The sequence below is a fragment of the Elaeis guineensis genome, chromosome 9 (assembly GCF_000442705.2).
Source record: "Elaeis guineensis isolate ETL-2024a chromosome 9, EG11, whole genome shotgun sequence".
Classification (NCBI taxonomy): domain Eukaryota; kingdom Viridiplantae; phylum Streptophyta; class Magnoliopsida; order Arecales; family Arecaceae; genus Elaeis; species Elaeis guineensis.
Genome location: NC_026001.2, coordinates 85,699,564 through 85,717,498, shown reverse-complemented (window position 1 = coordinate 85,717,498; position 17,935 = coordinate 85,699,564). Strand labels below are relative to the sequence as shown.

At 35.7% G+C, this 17,935-nt stretch overlaps 1 protein-coding gene across 1 annotated transcript; it reads right to left on the bottom strand.

The window, feature by feature from the left end:
- Window positions 1-5,689: 5,689 nt before the first annotated feature.
- Window positions 5,690-16,524, bottom strand: LOC105051186 (TSL-kinase interacting protein 1). The gene is given in 12 exon segments (XM_073243807.1): window positions 5,690-6,018; window positions 6,124-6,305; window positions 6,308-6,332; window positions 6,441-6,670; window positions 6,673-6,731; window positions 6,733-6,788; window positions 6,898-7,120; window positions 7,242-7,483; window positions 7,603-7,808; window positions 8,182-8,229; window positions 8,232-8,473; window positions 16,246-16,524. Coding segments are annotated over 11 exon segments (1,464 nt in total). The 5' UTR covers window positions 8,296-8,473; window positions 16,246-16,524; the 3' UTR covers window positions 5,690-5,889.
- Between the last annotated feature and the right edge of the window lie 1,411 nt (window positions 16,525-17,935).

Below are 17,935 nucleotides of genomic sequence, written 5' to 3'. Positions count from 1 at the left end.
GAATAGAGTTCATTACAAAGTTGGAAATGGAAGAAAAACTTTATTCTGGATAGTTGGCATTGTGAAGCTCCTCTAAAACTCATGTTTCCATTACTTTATGCTTGTTGCTCCAAGAAAAATGGAATAGTGGCTGATTATTTTAATCTCCACACATCAACATGGATAATAAGATCCCCAAGACAGCCTTCAAGGAAACTATATGATCAGCTAAATCTATTGAGTCACTACTTGCATCAATACTCTTACATATAAAGATGATAAGATTGAATGGAGATCAAGCACCAAAGGTGAATTTTATTAGCTTCTTTGTATAACTTTATTGATTCTAGAGGGGTGAAATACAAATTTAGTTCTGCTTTATGGAGCATCAAGACTCCCTTAAAGGTAAGTCTTTCTGTGGTTATATTAGAAGAAGAGAATCAACACTAGGCACGTCATCAGCAAAAAATTGAGAAAAAATCTGAGGGGTTGTGTGCTGTGCCAAAATTCAATTGAAACAGTTGATCATTTATTTGGTGATTGTTCCTTCTTTAATACCTTATGGAGAGTGACCTGTAATCAAATAGGAGTTTCTCAATGTCACTACAATTTGAAGGCCTTTGCTGATACTGGATTAGAAGAAATTTCTTCTCTACCACTCGACCTATAATCCTATCTCTCATTGGGCAATCACTTGGAGTTGTTGGAATGAGAGAAACGCAAAAATTTCTTAACAAATACTCCTCTCTCAGTTCTATAGCTTATGAATGCATCAGCATGTTTAATCTTTGATCTACTTTACATGAAGAAAACTCAAGTCTAGAGCATGAAAAAATCAAAAGTCAAGTTTGTACCAGCACTTGTTCAAGACCTTTGTTATAGGTTCCCAAGCTACAGAAAAAGCTTTGCAGTTTCTGATTTTTTTATCTGTTTGAAGCTTCATTTTTTATCTATGTAAGCCACTAGAATGTGGCTGATGGTGGGTCTTTCTTTTTTTTCTTTTTTTCTTCATTTTACCCCCTTCATTTCTCTATATTCCTACTTACTCTACTTACTATTCTTCTCATTTTCACTTTGTAAATATCTGATTACTGAATAAATGCTGGATGGCTATGTGCCTCCCTTGAATCTCAAAAAGAAGTCATAGGTAACTTAGTCTTGCTTTTGCTGCACCAAATATGACTTCAATCATGAATATTGAGTATATTCTTTGCTATTGCTTTGATACACCTTCAGTTAGAGAGGATATTACTAAGGATAAATTATAAAACATCTTATTAATTTTAGATTGATTTTACTTACGTCTCCTGTATTTCAAAAAATATCAAACTAATCCTTCTAATTGTCAATATGTCCCAACATAATCCTACTATCTATCTCTATTAAAAGAATGGTATTACGTAACTATTATATCATACCATATTTTTATAAAACATCCAACTATCCTAAGTATCACTTGCCAGTGGGACATTGGTCCTAATGCCAAGAATCTCAAAAAATGTGAGTTATCATGTGACTCATGGTGATTCATTTCCAAACACCCTTGTTCGTGCATCCAGCAAATCCTCAATTTAATGGGGAGGAGAAGAAACTCTAAATCCAATGAGGAAGAAAAGGAGGGGTGTAGAGAGAGAAAGAAATTTTTTGGACTATCGATTTTTGTCATTGTAGAATCAGATCAACTTTGAAGATGTTATGAACCATCTAAAAATCTGATTGGCATTTCTTTGGATGTGGAATGTATGAGGTATATTGTCATTTTTCTTATTTTTAATTTATTGTCAAATATTTGGCTTCAATCTCTGGCTCCAAATTGGTGTTCTATGCAAATGAGGGCTGTGGTTACTTCCTACTGGCATAATTCACCTTCAAATGCATGGCATAAGGACATTATTAATAGGCTATTCTAATGAAATAGTAAGCTCGAAACCCAAATTTCAAGCTACAAAAAAAAGACCAAATGGATCGTTATCTGTATGCTCGCATGCTGGGTTGTTACGGCTTCATATATTATTGTGGTTGAGTTTTAAATGTATCAAGGATACTAGATTGAGTGTTTAAGATTTGTCCTACAATTGAATGTTTTGTTTTGGGGAAGTTCTGAGGTTAATCTACAATCTTAAAGGTAATGATATAATGAGAAGACATTTGAAAATTTGCCAACTTTAATGTTTGCTGAAATTGTAAATGGTTCATTGTATAGGTGCTCATAGGTCCCAATTAAATACTAGTGGCATGGTAGAAGGATCATCATGGAATGCATTTTTTGAAGCAAGAATACCATAAACACAACCAACATTTTTGCAAACATGCAGAGACTTCAATAAAGAATGGTAATGATAAGAAAAATCTAGCTTATCATACAGACATTCGATAAGAAAGATAATGATAGAAAAAAAATTTGCAAAGTTTCAGTGACATGCCCTCTTTTTTTCCAATATTCCAGTGTTACCCCCTCAAAATTTAATAGTTTCAGTGACACCCCCTATACTTTACATAGGTTCCACTTACACCCTCTTTACTTTTATTAGTTGCATATACACCCCCTATAGTTAAAAAAGGTTAACAGAGGTACAATACCAAATGTAATTTGGGGTTACCTATAACCTATAAAGAACTTGGTGCATCATCCAGTGATATCTGATATTTCAATTTCATAGCCAACTCAATACAAAATGATGAAATCAAAATCAAATACAAATTATTCAAAATATTGCCACATAATGCTAAAAAATAAAATCAAAGCATTTTATATCACAATTGATGACAGATTCCCATCCTAATATCACTTTGTATCACATTATATTAGAATATATCTCATTGTATCACAATATATCATAATATATCACAATATATTGGAATGTATCAAAATATCTAGCAATTCATCACATTGCATCACAAGGTATCACAATCTGTGATACTTTTTGATAAAAACATCTAAGGTGTTATATTCAACAGTATTTACAATATATAAGTACAAAAGATGTCACCCTAAAAGTTTCACACCAAAAGTGATACCTCAAATGTACTACATCAAAAACTAAGCTGCTGCTAAGAGATGCTTATGGCTGAGAAGCTGTGATGGTGCTTTTACATGTTGAGAGGCTGCTTCTAGCTAAGAGGATGCAGGTAGTGAGACAGACAGCTGAGAGAAGAGAGGTTGGAAGGCAGTTGGGTGGGAAGAGGCAGGCTTAGAGGCTACTGTTTGCTAGCTGCTAGCTACTATATCCTGACTACTGGATAAAGCATGTGATGGTGTAAGATGAGAGTTTGCAACTTTCTTTTTGTTGTCCTACTCTCGTAAACCTAAAAAATAGTGCTAACCATAAGTATATATTGGATATAGTAAATGAACACATAATACATACTCTCTTCTATTTCTATTAACCTGGCTCTCGGTTTGACTGGATCTAATATTTTATTTTTTCTTTTTTGCCTTCTCCTTAGGGCATTTGCAAATCCTACAGTTATGACCCCATTGTTGGTACTCCCGCATTTGAAAGAGATACCCCTTCTTTTGATTCCATTAAAATTTTTTGGCTCATCTTCTTCTTTCCTTCTTGCCCTTTTAGGTCTACCTAGAGCATCTCTTAGGAGAGAGAGAGACATGGTGGGATACTCTATACTTGGCCAAAATTTCATGCTAGGAATTGACTGAATGATCTACTAATAAGTCCTAAAAATTGTATCTTTGATGTACCATATATTGACTAAGTATTTTGCATCCTTTCTAATAAATATAATAGCTTTCGCAGAATAACAATATGGGATGCTAATTATATCTTATGTCCTACATCCATAAATACTCTCCTCTATGTCTATAACAAATTTATCATTATGATGCTTCACTTCAAATTTATGCCCTCCTCCCCACATGCAATGGCAAACCACATCCTCCAACTTGACCTTTCCAACCTCTTCTAAATCTTAGGGCACAGAGTCCTACAATTTTGTCCAAACCTTCTCTTTTAGCTTAGAATCACTGCATCAATAATTTTCTAATAGTCTCCCTCAAAATTAAGGGGAGTGCAATCAAAATCTATTTCAAATCGTCTATATAAGGGAGGGGCATTTTCATCTATTATCGTGGCAAGCTAATGTCATCGATAGTTAAGTAAGTGGCATCATGTTAAAATATTTCGATAATTTACAAAATCGATTAGATATTTTTTAAAATAGAAGGGATGTAAATAAAATCGACCTAAAGTTGAAAGATGTTCCTATAATTTATTCTATTACTAAATATGCCTCCAAATGAAATCATATTGCTTGGTCGCTCAAGCACTAATTAAGTAAAGGGATCACTCAAAAGTTTAGACAGGCCACCCTTGCTTCCGTTGGATGCTCTGAAAGAAGAAATGTCAGCAGAATGTCTCAAATAACAAGAAGCAATCAATGGGGCAAAAGGAAAATTAGTTGGCCAAGCTATGAATCTTGCACAAATTCTCAAATTTGAATATTAGGCACATGCTAAAGATTTTCACCTTTGCTGCAAAGAAAGGTTAAAAGTGCATATGATTCCCATCAAACAGTTCATACTCTTACTTGGACATTGGCAAGTGGCATTATTAGGATAATATGTGATGGCTCCTTTGTTCATCATCCTCTAAGGCGGGAGTTGGAAGCATTGCTCAAACTAAGATAGGTCAACTGTTGTTTATAGTTTCATGGTTAAAGGTGCAGTTGAGGCAAGCACAAAAGCTTTAGTCAGAATTCACAAGTTTTGAAGGATAAACGTTGGAGCATCAACAGATTGAGTGGACTCCTTGAATCTTATGTTCTTAAACCTGAAACTAGGAGTGGCAATGCTTGACCAATTTAACTTGTTTAACTTGATTCAATCCATGGGAGATCAGGCTAGATTACCTGTTTAATAAAAAGATTAGAGTCAAATCCCTGTTTTTGAGCCATTGTAAATTTAATAAACAGGTAAGGTTTGGGTTGGCCGATTTTTAACCTATGCTGCATTTGACCCAACCCAGATGTAGTTCAAGCTGACCCAGTTGCCATCTCCACATCAAATATTAAGTATTTACAGGGCCAACATTTGGGGACATTAATTCATCATATCAAGTGGGTTCTCCATGAGACTGCAAATTGACTTGCAAATATAGCTTGAAAGAAAAGTTGGAACTTACTCACTCCCCCACCCCTCCAATCCAATAAAAAATAAAAAATTGGAACGTTGCATGGCTTACGTATACGCATCTTCTACGTGATTTCCAGCCCCTTCCAAGACTATCTGGTAAAATTATGATTAGTAATTTTTTTTTCCTAGGAGAAAATTTGCTGGATTCTCTCCAGTCCCGACCTAAACCGGAGAGGCCTGCCTAGAGATCATGGCCATTTGTGAGTATTGCGACAGCTGTTATTGGGTGGGGCCCATCCTCCTGCATGCTCCACATGCTGTGGTGTGCCGCATCCAATCACAGCCGTTGCACGATTCATGGATGGCTGCAAGACAGGTCTTCTCCAGTCCAAGTTTGGACTAGAGAGGAACCAGATCCAAATTTGTTGGCTAAGGCAAATCAAGTTTAGGTAAGGTCAGGGTTTAGCATCAGTCACCGGTTGATGTACTGGAAAGCTCAGAGGACCCTTGCAGTATGTTTACCCCACCCTAAAACAGCAGGAAAGAAAAGGTTGGGGATAATTGGTCCAAGGACACCAAATCTGTTGCATGCATGATGGACCTGCAATCACCAAAAGCAACTTCAAAATCTAAAATGTTGCTGTTCTGGGGTTGCATTAATTACCAAAAGAAAAATGTCAGCAGGTCATTCTAGTTAGGGACCTTCATACAAGTTCCAGTTAAAGCTCTTTACAAGGCTAAACCATGTGAACCAAACCAAGAAATAGGTACATGGCCTCGCTACTTTGAAGCAGCTTCAAATAGTGAGTACCTTATCTGTATCAAAAAATAGAGACGTTCTGAAATGCATCTAGACTTGTCTCGAGCAATGTGCCAAGATTATTGCGGTCACCACCGCTCATCTGTCTAGAGGGAGAGGTAATGCATCCCGACAGACCCGAGGACTGAGGCTGTGGAATCATGAAAATGCAAACAGGGATCATATTAGTCATCTTCAATTTCATGGACAAAAGGTTAAAAATAAGCAAGAATAATTTAGAAGAGCTTGTTAGTACCCAATAGATATCCACTCTTCCAAAGTCACTGTTGCATGAATCTTCTATTAGGGGCTCTGCACTTGTTTTCAATTCTTTACTAGCATCATCCTCGGCGTAAGGCTGCAAATCTGCTGTGGCTTCTGGAGTGGGTTCTGGAGTTGCATTATTCTTTATGGGAAGCTGCAGATTAGTTGCAGCCGGAATGCATGCACCACCTGAGTGCCCAGCTGCAAAATTATAATTAACAAACAAGTTTTGATCTCTGCTCAGAAAAACGACTACAATATTCACAAAACTTCATGAGTAAAAACTCCAGTGCGAAGCAAAACAATTACCATATCATTGGGTCTAACCAAAGTTGAACTGATATTCTGAGTACATGCAGCAGGAGGAGCATCTCTGGATGAAGCTGGATCATTATTGTTTGAAGAAGTGCTCTTTTGGAATGCAAATGCATGACATGTTTCTTCAGCATCCCAGATGGATGAATGGGACACTTGTGTTGACTGATATTTGGTTTGTTCGCGGGCAATAATGGAAGCAACAGCAGCATCAAATGAATCACAAGTATTGGAATTTGCTGAAGACTTGAATTCTGTGCAAGCTGTGCTTCAGATAGTAGGGTCCAATGCTTATGTTGATAGACAATCAGCCCATGAAAGTAAGGCAAATTTATCCTGGTCCTCCATAAAAATGGACCATGTAAATAGAGATACAGTCAGTAGAGATACAAAAATATGGGAAAAACTATTAGCTAATAAATTGGACAAGATTAGTTAAAGTACCACTTACTTGAACTGATTTGTCTAGCACAGGAGGTGCACCAATGCCTTGGTTTAATGAATTATGAAAACATGCTGACCCATTTTCTATGTTTGATGCAGGACATTGAGGAATTTTCTCTTCAATTGCGTTGATAATTTGAGTTTCTTTAATTTGCAAGCAGTCTTCAGAATGGAGAGATGCCAGAGGTCTCTCACAGGTTGTTGGCGCTAGATTGGAAAACCAGCCATATCTTGAAAAATGAAAATCCTAGTCAAGCTTTTTAGCTAAGTAGGTACCGCTGTCACAAAGGAAAACCTTCCAAGTTGAATACACAAAAATTCAAAGAAGCAGCACAAATATAAGATGCATACCTTAAACGGAATATGGCAGGGCTACCAACAGCAGCATACACATCAGCAGCCCTAGTATCAGAATCTTTTATCGTCCATCTTCTGTAGCTGACTAGATTGTTCCGATGAGCATTGTAGGGAAAGAGCATGAGATCTCCTGATGCAGATTTTGAGCTGCCCCACTTGACATTAAGGTGTTTCACTACTGATGAGATTTTCTTACGAGTTGGCAAAATAAGTTCCAGGTAAGGGTTATATTTATCCTGTAATATCAACAAGAATGCAAAGGATCATGTTATATCGTATATCTAGGTTTATACACTGTGTTAATCACAAAATCTTTCTGCCACATATTATGATACTTTTCAAGTTTTGAATTCACCTGCTCCAACCCTTTTTGAGTAACTTCATCTATAGGAAACAGCTGGAGCTTAAGCTTCCCAGAACATTGTGGATATTGTTTCGACATAGGCACAGAATTTCCTGGTAATATTGCCTGATTACTAGTTTGCATAACCAGGGTCTGCAGAGGAGATGGTTGATTTCGAGAAGGCACAAGTTGTCCAGTAGCTTCAGTGCTGTTTTTCTCTGAAAATAGAAGTAAAGTGGAATTAAAAAATATTGACATATAGAAACCCCCCCTCCCAACCAAAAAAGAAAAAAGAAAAAGCAAAAGAATTGCCAGAAGACTGAAGGTCCATAAGCCACTAATACTTCTTTATTGATGGTTTTTATTTGTCCAGACTGCTGGGACTTGGGAGAAACCAAAATTTTACATAATGTACGACATATTATCAGTCTTCTGCTTCCATGTTAAAATCATGATGCAATTCCACATTTGATGAAAAAGAGAATGTCGAAGAGTTACCCAAAATGGGCGTGATCTAAGGAGTACCAAGAAGATGAACCTGGTTAGCTTTCTCAAGCTTATATATGCTACACTATAGTTGTACAATATTACCTGTAGCTTTCTGTCTCTGCCTGGCAGTTTTCTTGGTTCCAGATTTGTGCAGTCAAGTCCATTCTTTTTACATGCACCTACAGTTGTTCTACGTTGCTTATCAGCAGTTTTCATGGTAACACAATAATGAGCCCTGACACAGTAATCCAGTCGTTACACCGTTCACACAAATCCCACACCCCAATCCTGTCCAATGCTTTTGTGATCAACAATCACTTCCTCCCTGCATTAATATAATCTTTCACTAGTGATTTTAGGCATAGCTGCTGTATCAATAGTTAAAATATCTCTTCTGTACATCATGAAATCAGGTATCCAGTATCAAAAATTATGCACTTACATTACATGTGATAGCAAGATATAATCACCTGAAAATTCAACTATTTACCAGATACTACCAACATTGTTACTTGATAATGACTGGACATTTTCAAAACACTCATATATTACAGTGCAGTGCTACCTACTAATCAAAAAGTCATTGCTTTACTGGATGACTCATTCTTAAAATTGGATCTGTGTGGAATATGACAATGTCTAAGTATGTGAAGCACAGTGCATGTGTCCACATCCATATATATGTATAGACATTTGATATTTACATGCCATAATAAGAGATGCTATTAGTCACCACATGTATCTATAGAAACTCAAAAATTTCTGATCAAAGAACTGGTTTCAAACTTATAACATCAAGTGCGAAAGTTCTTGTTAATAAGTTGACTAGGGCGTGAATTCAGAAAAGATCAACAGATAGATAGACAGATATAATAATTTAATAAATGTCGTACAAAAAATGCCAGAAGTTCTTGCATACTCCTTAAGTTGAAATTAATGATATATTTAAAAATTTAAAATTTCACCTCAAGGAAAGAAGAATTCAGCAAGAAATAACAAATTGCAGCCAATAATTTCCATGAAAAACTACAGATTTCAGTGGTTCATTGATTGCTGGTTCTTTCATTATCAGACATTCTCCGATCTGTTTCTTTAATTCTCATTTAGCTTGAAGTCTTGGCTTTTTACTATCTTTTGATTGTTATGATTGTTGAAGGAGATTATTTCATAGTCTGTTCTTGTTATTTGTGTGCTGCTGCTGTTTGTGTGTTTAGACCCTTTTTTTTTCCTTTGAAATAGTTGACGAAATCATATTATCTCCAAATTAGGTTTCAGATGATTATTATTTAGTGAAGCATCACTTTGATCCATGCTTATTGACCACATCAAGATAGGGGTAAGAAGAACTACTATTTTTGTGAGTGATTGCGATTGGACGACCATGCTGAATATTGTCTAACTGACAAAGCAAAGGCCATAAACTATCATTACTGCCGGCCTTTCACTAAATCTTCTGGCCATAAAACCCTAGATCTGATAGATTTCTTCAAGATTTGATAGAGATTTATTTAGGTTTCTGAGCAGAACTTAGTAATAGAAGCTGCATCTCCTCATGTCTTCTAGTATTATAAACCCTCCATAACTATGGGTTTTTTACCTCTTTATTTTTTCTCAAAAATTCTGATCAATTAACATTCAGGAGAGAAATATGAAGGCCCTGATATTTCACATTTACATATGAACCCTCTCCCTAGAATTTGATACAAAGCAATGCTCTCAGAAATGTCATTTTTAACATGTCATTTGGCTAATGTGCACTCCAATTGATACCGTTAGACTGATACCAGGAAGTGTGGCAGAGAAAGGAGCAACAGAAAGCGGGAAATTATTTTTCTTAGAGCAACATTTCTGAGTTACGAAGTCATCTCTATTGATTTGATCAATTGGAAGGTGCCTGTAAGTGACTGAATGGAAGGTTACTGGAGTCTAATACAGAAGACCACCACATGGAAATACTAGGTTGGTCTGTAAAGGACTTCTTATCCAGCAAAAAATTTTGAGCCTTTTTTCTAAAGTCAGATTCAATCATATTCTCAGTTGCTTGTATGGGAGTGCCATGGGGGCAAGAGGTGGATCTCCCAAACAAAAGTTAACATAAGGAAGCTCTTATAAGCAATCACCAGCTTGAGTATATAGGAAGAGTTTGACATGGGCACACTAATCTACATAAAAGTTTCCTGCTGACAAGGACGAAGTTTTTTTAATATTTGATAGCCAATGAGAATGTGCGTTGCACATTAAGCATTTTCAGAAAGAAAACAAAAATGCACCAAGGACATAGGATGAATACATAGAAAAGTAACATTATATGAAGGATCAGTATAAGAAGAGAAAAATGAATTCAATATTATAAAAACATTAATGAATACATGAATACTGAGCTCACCTGATGAGCAAGAAAGAAAGGTTCTGCACCAGATTGGAAAGGGATTAATCTAGAAGGCTCATGTTCTGTAGTTTTTTGGGGCTATGTTGCACAGGGACTAAATTGGTCACTGAGAAGGATAGAGTGGTGGATGTATCGGATGGAGTGTGGAGTTAGTGGCCAACACATTCTTGGTTGAATCAAAGAAGGTTCAATGTAGTTGTAGATATTATCTGATTTTGGTTAAGCATGGATTCATATAGGGGCAGAGCCATAATTCTTTCTTTGGCAAACAGGAGGTGCTTAGGCCTGCTACCCAATTAGGTCAGCATGAGATGCACGAAGAAATTTGGGATTTGTGTTCCACAGAACAATTTATGTGGTCCTGCTATCATCTTTACTTATGCTATTGCTGAGCACAAATCTATGCATTGCATCTAGTTCCATGTAACTCTTTGCAACCACTGCATGTACAGCAATGTTGCTTCAAATTATTGAATATCCCTAAAACCATGATTCACTAAAGTGTCTCAAGCGGGTGATACTGGACAACACACACCAGCCTGTTCAAGCTTTCAAAACAACATACGGGCAAACCAAGCCAGACTAAATGATACTGACCATTTTGGTTGGACTGAACAGTGTCAATCAGCACCTGCCAGTTCCACTACTCGCATGAGCTAGAGGAGAAAAAGGGTCACCCAACCCCTTTTTCTCTCTTGTTTCTTGCATTCAAGCATCAGAGAGAGGAGAATAAGGGGAGAGCACAGAGAAGACAAGTGGCCACTGAGAGAAGTGGCAGTCATTGCGAGGAGCCAAGAAGTGCACTTGGTTAGAGAGAGAGAGGTTGAATAGGGGCCGGCCTAGTTGGTGGGAGGAATGGAGGAGGGCACTTGGTGGAGAGAAGAATGGAGAGAGAGATTATGTGGTAGTTAGGAGGGGATCGGAAGGTGACTAGGCGTTAGCATTGAGCCCTTCTCTATCTCTCATCTTTTTAATTGAATCATTGGATCAAGTATTGAATGGCTTATTTTCACTTGTCATTAGAAACTAAAAATTAAAAATGAAAAAATTACATCCGATACCAGACCAACATGGTTCAACATACCGTGAGTCTACTATACCATACAACCTAGTACTAACTACGCAAGTCACATCATCAGTACCACAAACATAGCATAAAATTATATAATGGATGAATCTTTCTTCCATGCGAGAACTTAGCCCAAAATACCTCTATGCCTTAAATAATCCCTTCTCCAGCACAATTGCTGATATTTGCTTTAGTATTTTAACCACGCTTCACACTCTTAACCTAAAACAAAGTTCCAAAGTGGCTCGTGGACTCTATAAGCCTATCATTAAGAAATAATCTTTTATATTTTTAGATACTACTAAAGACCTGTTTGGATGGTTGGACTTAAAATCCCACAAAATTCGTGGGTTAGGCCAGTACAACCATAAAAAAACATTGAATTAGAGACTAGTCTAAGCCTATGTCTACAACCATCCAAGCATGAAATTCCTTACTGATCCGAACTGGCCAGTACACCCCGTATAAGCCGGACCAGCGGGGAACTAGGATGATTCGGTTGAGAAAAACGGTACACCGAAGGAGAGAAAGGAAAAAAAAGGGAAAGAGAGGAAAAGAGAGGGGAGGGAGATATGGCACGATGACGCCGAAGGCCGGTGGTGGCCCACTGAGGCCGTTGGTGGGCCACGAGGCAGCATTGTCCAATAAGGCACTTAATCGAGCGAAAAAAGAGAGAGAGAGGGAGCGACGTACTGGAAGGAGTGCAGCCAATGGAAAGGCTGCGGAGTTTGTCAAATGGCCGCCGTGACCACGGGTGGTGGAAACCACGCGACAAAACCAACCGTAGAACAGGGGCGATGGGTCGATTTTTTTAAAAAACAAAATGAACAGTGAAGCCAGCAAACCAACAATGTATTTGCCGCTTCATGTTTGATATTTTTCTAAAAAAACTAAAAATAGTGAAGCCAGCAACCCATTACCGGCTTGCTATAATCAGAATTTTTAAAAAAAATCCTGTGAAATGGGGGAGATTGCTTGTGTTTCATACTCGCGACACCGGAGGCCGCGATTGTGCCATCCGACAGCCACAACAGCCAGCCGAAGGCCCTCCAAGGCCTCTCCCTCTTTTTCTTTCCCTCCCCCCTCTCTCTCTCAGTCGAGTAGCAGATGAAGCGGAGGCTTCACAGCCCTCCGAGCGTGCAGCAGCCGTCTGTGGCCACGCCGACATCTCCTCCAACCACTACCTCCCCCTCCCTCTTTCTCTCTTTTCTCCTGGTTCGCCTCTTCTCTTTTGCATCGATTTGCACCAATCCGGTTTGGTACAAAACCATACCGATCCATACCGCCTGCCAACCGACATGGGCTCCGGTACCGAGTCTGCGAACCTTGCATCCAAAACTATCTTTCCCGCTCCAAAAGCCCCTAGGTATTAGAAATACAAGCCTAACACAAACTTCTTTTTTCTAATTGCACTAGTCAAAACCCATGAATCCCATGGATTTTGGGCCTGGACATCCAAACAAACCCTAAAAGTAAAAAATTTAGGCACATAATGCTTGGATGATTGAAATAGGCATACATTCAAGACATTAGCAACATCAATATCAAAATATTAAAAACAAACCTATGAACTGGACATGAATGGATAAAAAGCTGATTTTAGGAGGTTAATGAAGACTAAAACCTAAAGTTTTTAGCCTTATGGGATCTTCGTCTTATTATTTGAGTCATTAATGAAGTTCATGAAGTTTTTTACCATTTTATCTTTCATATTATGTATTCTACTAGGCTAATTAGGTCAATCACCAAGCAGAAAGCAGCTTTTGCTTTAATTTAGTTACTTGGCCAGTACATGTCCTAAATTCACTTTTTGAGTGCCAAGCAAGTTTATTCTATTTTAAGTTTACCTAGTCTACAAACAAGCTTACTTGGTTAACTCAGGATCAAGCGAGGGCTGGTTTGTGATTAACTTTTAGTGGAGGGATATATTTGTTAAGTTGTCCATAAACAAGCGACCACTCCAGCATTTCATGTAACATTGATGAATAAAATTTGTTTTTTTATGTGTGTTTCCCCTGTGTGATGCGAAGTGTGTATTAGGATGAAGTAAGGACTGGTTTATAATTATCTTTTACTAGAGAGGTATATTTGTCTTAGAACACTTTTAAGTTATCTATAAATAAGTGGCTGCCCTCTAGGGTTTCATGTAATATTGATAAGATATTATTTTTTTTTCATGTGAGTTTCCTCTATGTGAAACAAAGTTGGCATTAGGACCTCCAGTGTGATTTTCAGTTCTTTATCGCATTTACCTCTCTATCTTGTTTATTTTCTTGTTTCAGCTATATTCCCCATCTTTGCTGCAGAAATTATAAAATCTAACCACTAAATCCTCAAAATCCTGCAGCTAACTACTTTACTTGAACCATCACAACCATTTCTTTCCTTCTACCATATCACGCCCAAAACAGAACCTTTCCTCCATCCAAAATGCACCTAAATCCTAGACTTAGGGCCATTGCCAACTCCATAGAGTAGAGGGAACCTTGTCTAAAGTTTTATCCCCCATGGTTTCCTGCTACAGATTGCTAAGAGCATACCCTCGTGTTGTGCTTCACTACTGATTGGATTTGGAGAGGCTTTTAACATTTGAAGATGCTTATCAGATGATGAACAACCCCAATCTCAAAGTTACCTTCTTAATTAACATTTCTACTTTGGTTTTCTATCAATAGAGAAGTGGTTTATTTGCTCAAATAATCTCGATCAGATCTCAGAATTTATCTTCCTAAGCATCATTTAAGTCATGAAGCAGTAGATTGCATTGCATCTTAGAACCATCAAGAAGAGCTGGTATTTTATTTTCAATTTATGCAAAATTATTTATGCATCTGTGCACTGCATCATCTAAGACAGCATATAGAGTCAATTTCCTTTTAGGTCGTCCTACATCATCAGGCCCCTACTGTGTGCAAGCAAGAATCCTTTGTATACAGCCATTTTACTTAATAAATACAAATATAAAAAGTTTACTATAGTATGTTCCAAAATATGAAGCACTATAAGAGAAAGAGAATAGCTTCTAGTACTAAACAACAGACAAAAGTATGAAAGGCTAAATCTTGAAATTGACTAAAAGGGTGCATATGTAGTCGACATCATTTTATTTCCTAAACTTCACTATCACCAAATCTGCATCGAATAAAAGCAAAGTTTGAGACATCAACCTATAGAATATGGAAGCCAAGACTAAATTAGAATTCAATGTATGACATACAATAGGTCTCTATGCAATAACTCTACCAATGGCAGCTCCATAGATATCTCAAACAATGTGGCATGGTTTAGACATATAATATTTCTTTCCATAATGGCTCTACCAATGGTAACTCCAGAGATATCTCAAATTATGAACATAGCATCACAACAGGTTTTTCAGAAAATAAACTCAAAAGGTACTTGTGATTGATAATCCTGAAGTTGATAACTTTATGAATCTGCTTCTATAAACTCTAAATTCATCAACCAAACTCCTTTAGGAATAAGAAGGGTGTGGACTAGATCAACTCCAACCATAGTGTGACAAAGCTTCAGCCAGAACATCTTCATTTATTCTACATCTTGAACTTATAAGCAAAAGTACAACACTTGAATCTGAAACCGCTTATGTAATAAGTGGACCATTTTAAGCACAAAGTTTATAGCTTTCAACTGTTTCGGACTAAATGTTATGGATTCCTCTAAAAACTACCAAAAACTTGGTGTTTTCTGTCTCTTTGCCCAGAAGAGTTTATGCAAATCTGTCATAAAATGGTTAGGAATATGGTGAACCTCATAGTCTTTGCATGTTTTCGAAAGAGATTCTTCCTCCTTGCCATCTAACTAAAACAAACTGTATGAACTGGTCCCAAGTGAAGTTTAACAAAGATAATAGATTCTATTGGATCTGAAAACAATCATGATCATAGTTTGCCCTAGGGGATCGATATTTCTTCCATGTCATGTAAATTTCTTGCTTCTTGTCACAATCAAGCATAACAACAAGCTCATAGGATTGTTACAAAAATCAACAATGTTCTCTAAGAACTATAAGTAAGAATTTTATTTACATGCCTTTATCAGTTTTCTGAAAAAAGATCATAGCATACATATTAGAATAAGCCATATAAATTCTCCTGCATATGCAGATGATAAACTTAGTAGATCCTTAGGTTTTGGTCAGTTTCCTGAACCACCAATAAGTTTAGGATTGATTCATTGAAGAAGTGGAGGTCAATTGCATACTTTTGAAAAATTACCGGAGTAAGAAAGCCATTGTGCAAATGTTGTTCTGCTATAAAAAAGGATGAAATTAGCATTCCTAGACTTACAATAAATTTAATTCTGTATTACCAATAAATATACAATGTCTTTACTTGATGCACAAAAATGTACTTAAGAACAATAAGTTTACCAGAAAAATTCTCTTCCCCCACCACCATTAGCATAGTAATTGACTAACCAGTGCTCAGATCTAAATGAAACAGCAATCTAAATAGATATAGTCCGAAAACAGCACAAGGTAAGTATATTTTTTAAAACAAAATTAAAAGAAAGTCATTCCCTACATCCAATAATCAAATGACGGACAAGGCAAACAGCATCGGATCAATAGGTTCAACAAAAACAGTCCACATCTTTCTTCGGAATAAAACAGAAAACACGTGCATAGAATCAAAGAGAGGCAAAGATTAGGTAGGAAGTTAACATCTGGTAGATTAGGTTGTACCTCGAGAAAAGCAGTACTGAGTTCGTGTTCTTCCAGCAGATTTGACGTAGCAGAGGCGGAGGAGGCAGCGCCGGAGGTGGAACGTCGCCGGAGGTGAAGCGCCGCCGGTGGAGAAGGTCGGCGCACGGAAAAAGGAGAAGAGAGAAAAAGATAGAAGGGGGCGGCTCTGCGTTGGCTGGAGGTGGAGGGCAAGGAGGGACTTCCGGCCGGGGGTGGTGACGCCGTCGGAAGTGGTTGCCACCGGTGGTGGATGGGGGAGAACGAGACGAGGAGGGGGGGGAGAGGAGAGGGAGGGAGGGAGGGAGGGCGCGCGCGGGGAAGGGCGAAAGGCGAAAACGAAAAGATGAAAGGGGTCAGCCCGATCGCTCGGTCGGGGAAATAACTTGAGTCCAGAGTCGGAGGAGAATGGGTGCTTTACCTAAATAATTTTTAAAAAAATTATTTATAAAAATAATATAATTTTTAATTTATTTATCAAATTAATATAAATCTTATAAGACACCGTTCAAAATGATATTTTATATGTCCACGTCATCATCTCTTTTCTATCCTTTTTTTCACGTGAAGGATGGAAAAAAAAAATTAAACTCGCCATTAGAAATATGTTTTCAAAAATAATGTTTTTAAAAATATTATTGAAATGACGTTTTCAAAAACATCATTTCAAATGATGAGTTTAATTATTAATTTTTAAAAAAAATAAAAAAATAAAAAAAATAATTTTATTTTTTTAAAAATAAAAATTATAATTTTGATTCAAATAAAAATTGTCATTATTCCCATTTCAAATTATCATTTTAAAAAATATCTGAAAAAAATTAATATAAAAAATATAAAAAAAATAAAAAAAATAAAAAAATAAAAATTATAATTTTAAATTTAAAAAAAATAAAAATTTTAATTTTAATTCAAATAAAAATCATCATTTCAAATAACAATCTCCTTTTCAAATTAATTTTTTTAAAAAAATAATAAAAAAAAAATGATAAAATAATAAAAAAAAAAAATTATAATTTAAAAATTAAAAATTTAAAAATTTTAATTTTAATTCAAATAAAAAATATCATTTCAAATCACTTTCTCCATTTTAAATTAATTTTTTTAAAAAATATATCAAAAAAATATCTTAAAAAATTAAAAAAATAAAAAATATCATAAAAAATAAAAAATGAGAAAGAAATGAAAAAAATTATAATTATAATTTTAAATTTAAAAAATAAAAATTTTAATTTTAATTCAAATAAAAAATATCATTTCAAACTACTTTCCTCATTTCAAATTAATTTTTTAAAATTTTTATTTTTTTTTAATTATTTTATATGATTTTTTAATAAAAAAATTAATTTAAAATAGAAATAGTAATTTGAAATGATAATTTTTATTTGAATTAAAATTAAAATTTTTATTTTTTTAAATTTAAAATTATAATTTTTATTATTTTTCCCCTTTTTGTCACTTTTTTATGGATTTTTTATTTTTTTAATTTTTTAGAATTCAAATTAAAATTTTTATTTTTTTATAATTTAAAATTTTAATTTTAATTTTTTCCCATTTTTACCCTTTTTATCTGTTTTTATGGCATTTTTTTAGGTATTTTGTTCCTAAAAAAATGACATAAAAATAGATAAAAATGGAAAAAAATATAATTATAATTTTAAATTATAAAAAAATAAAAATTTTAATTTGAATG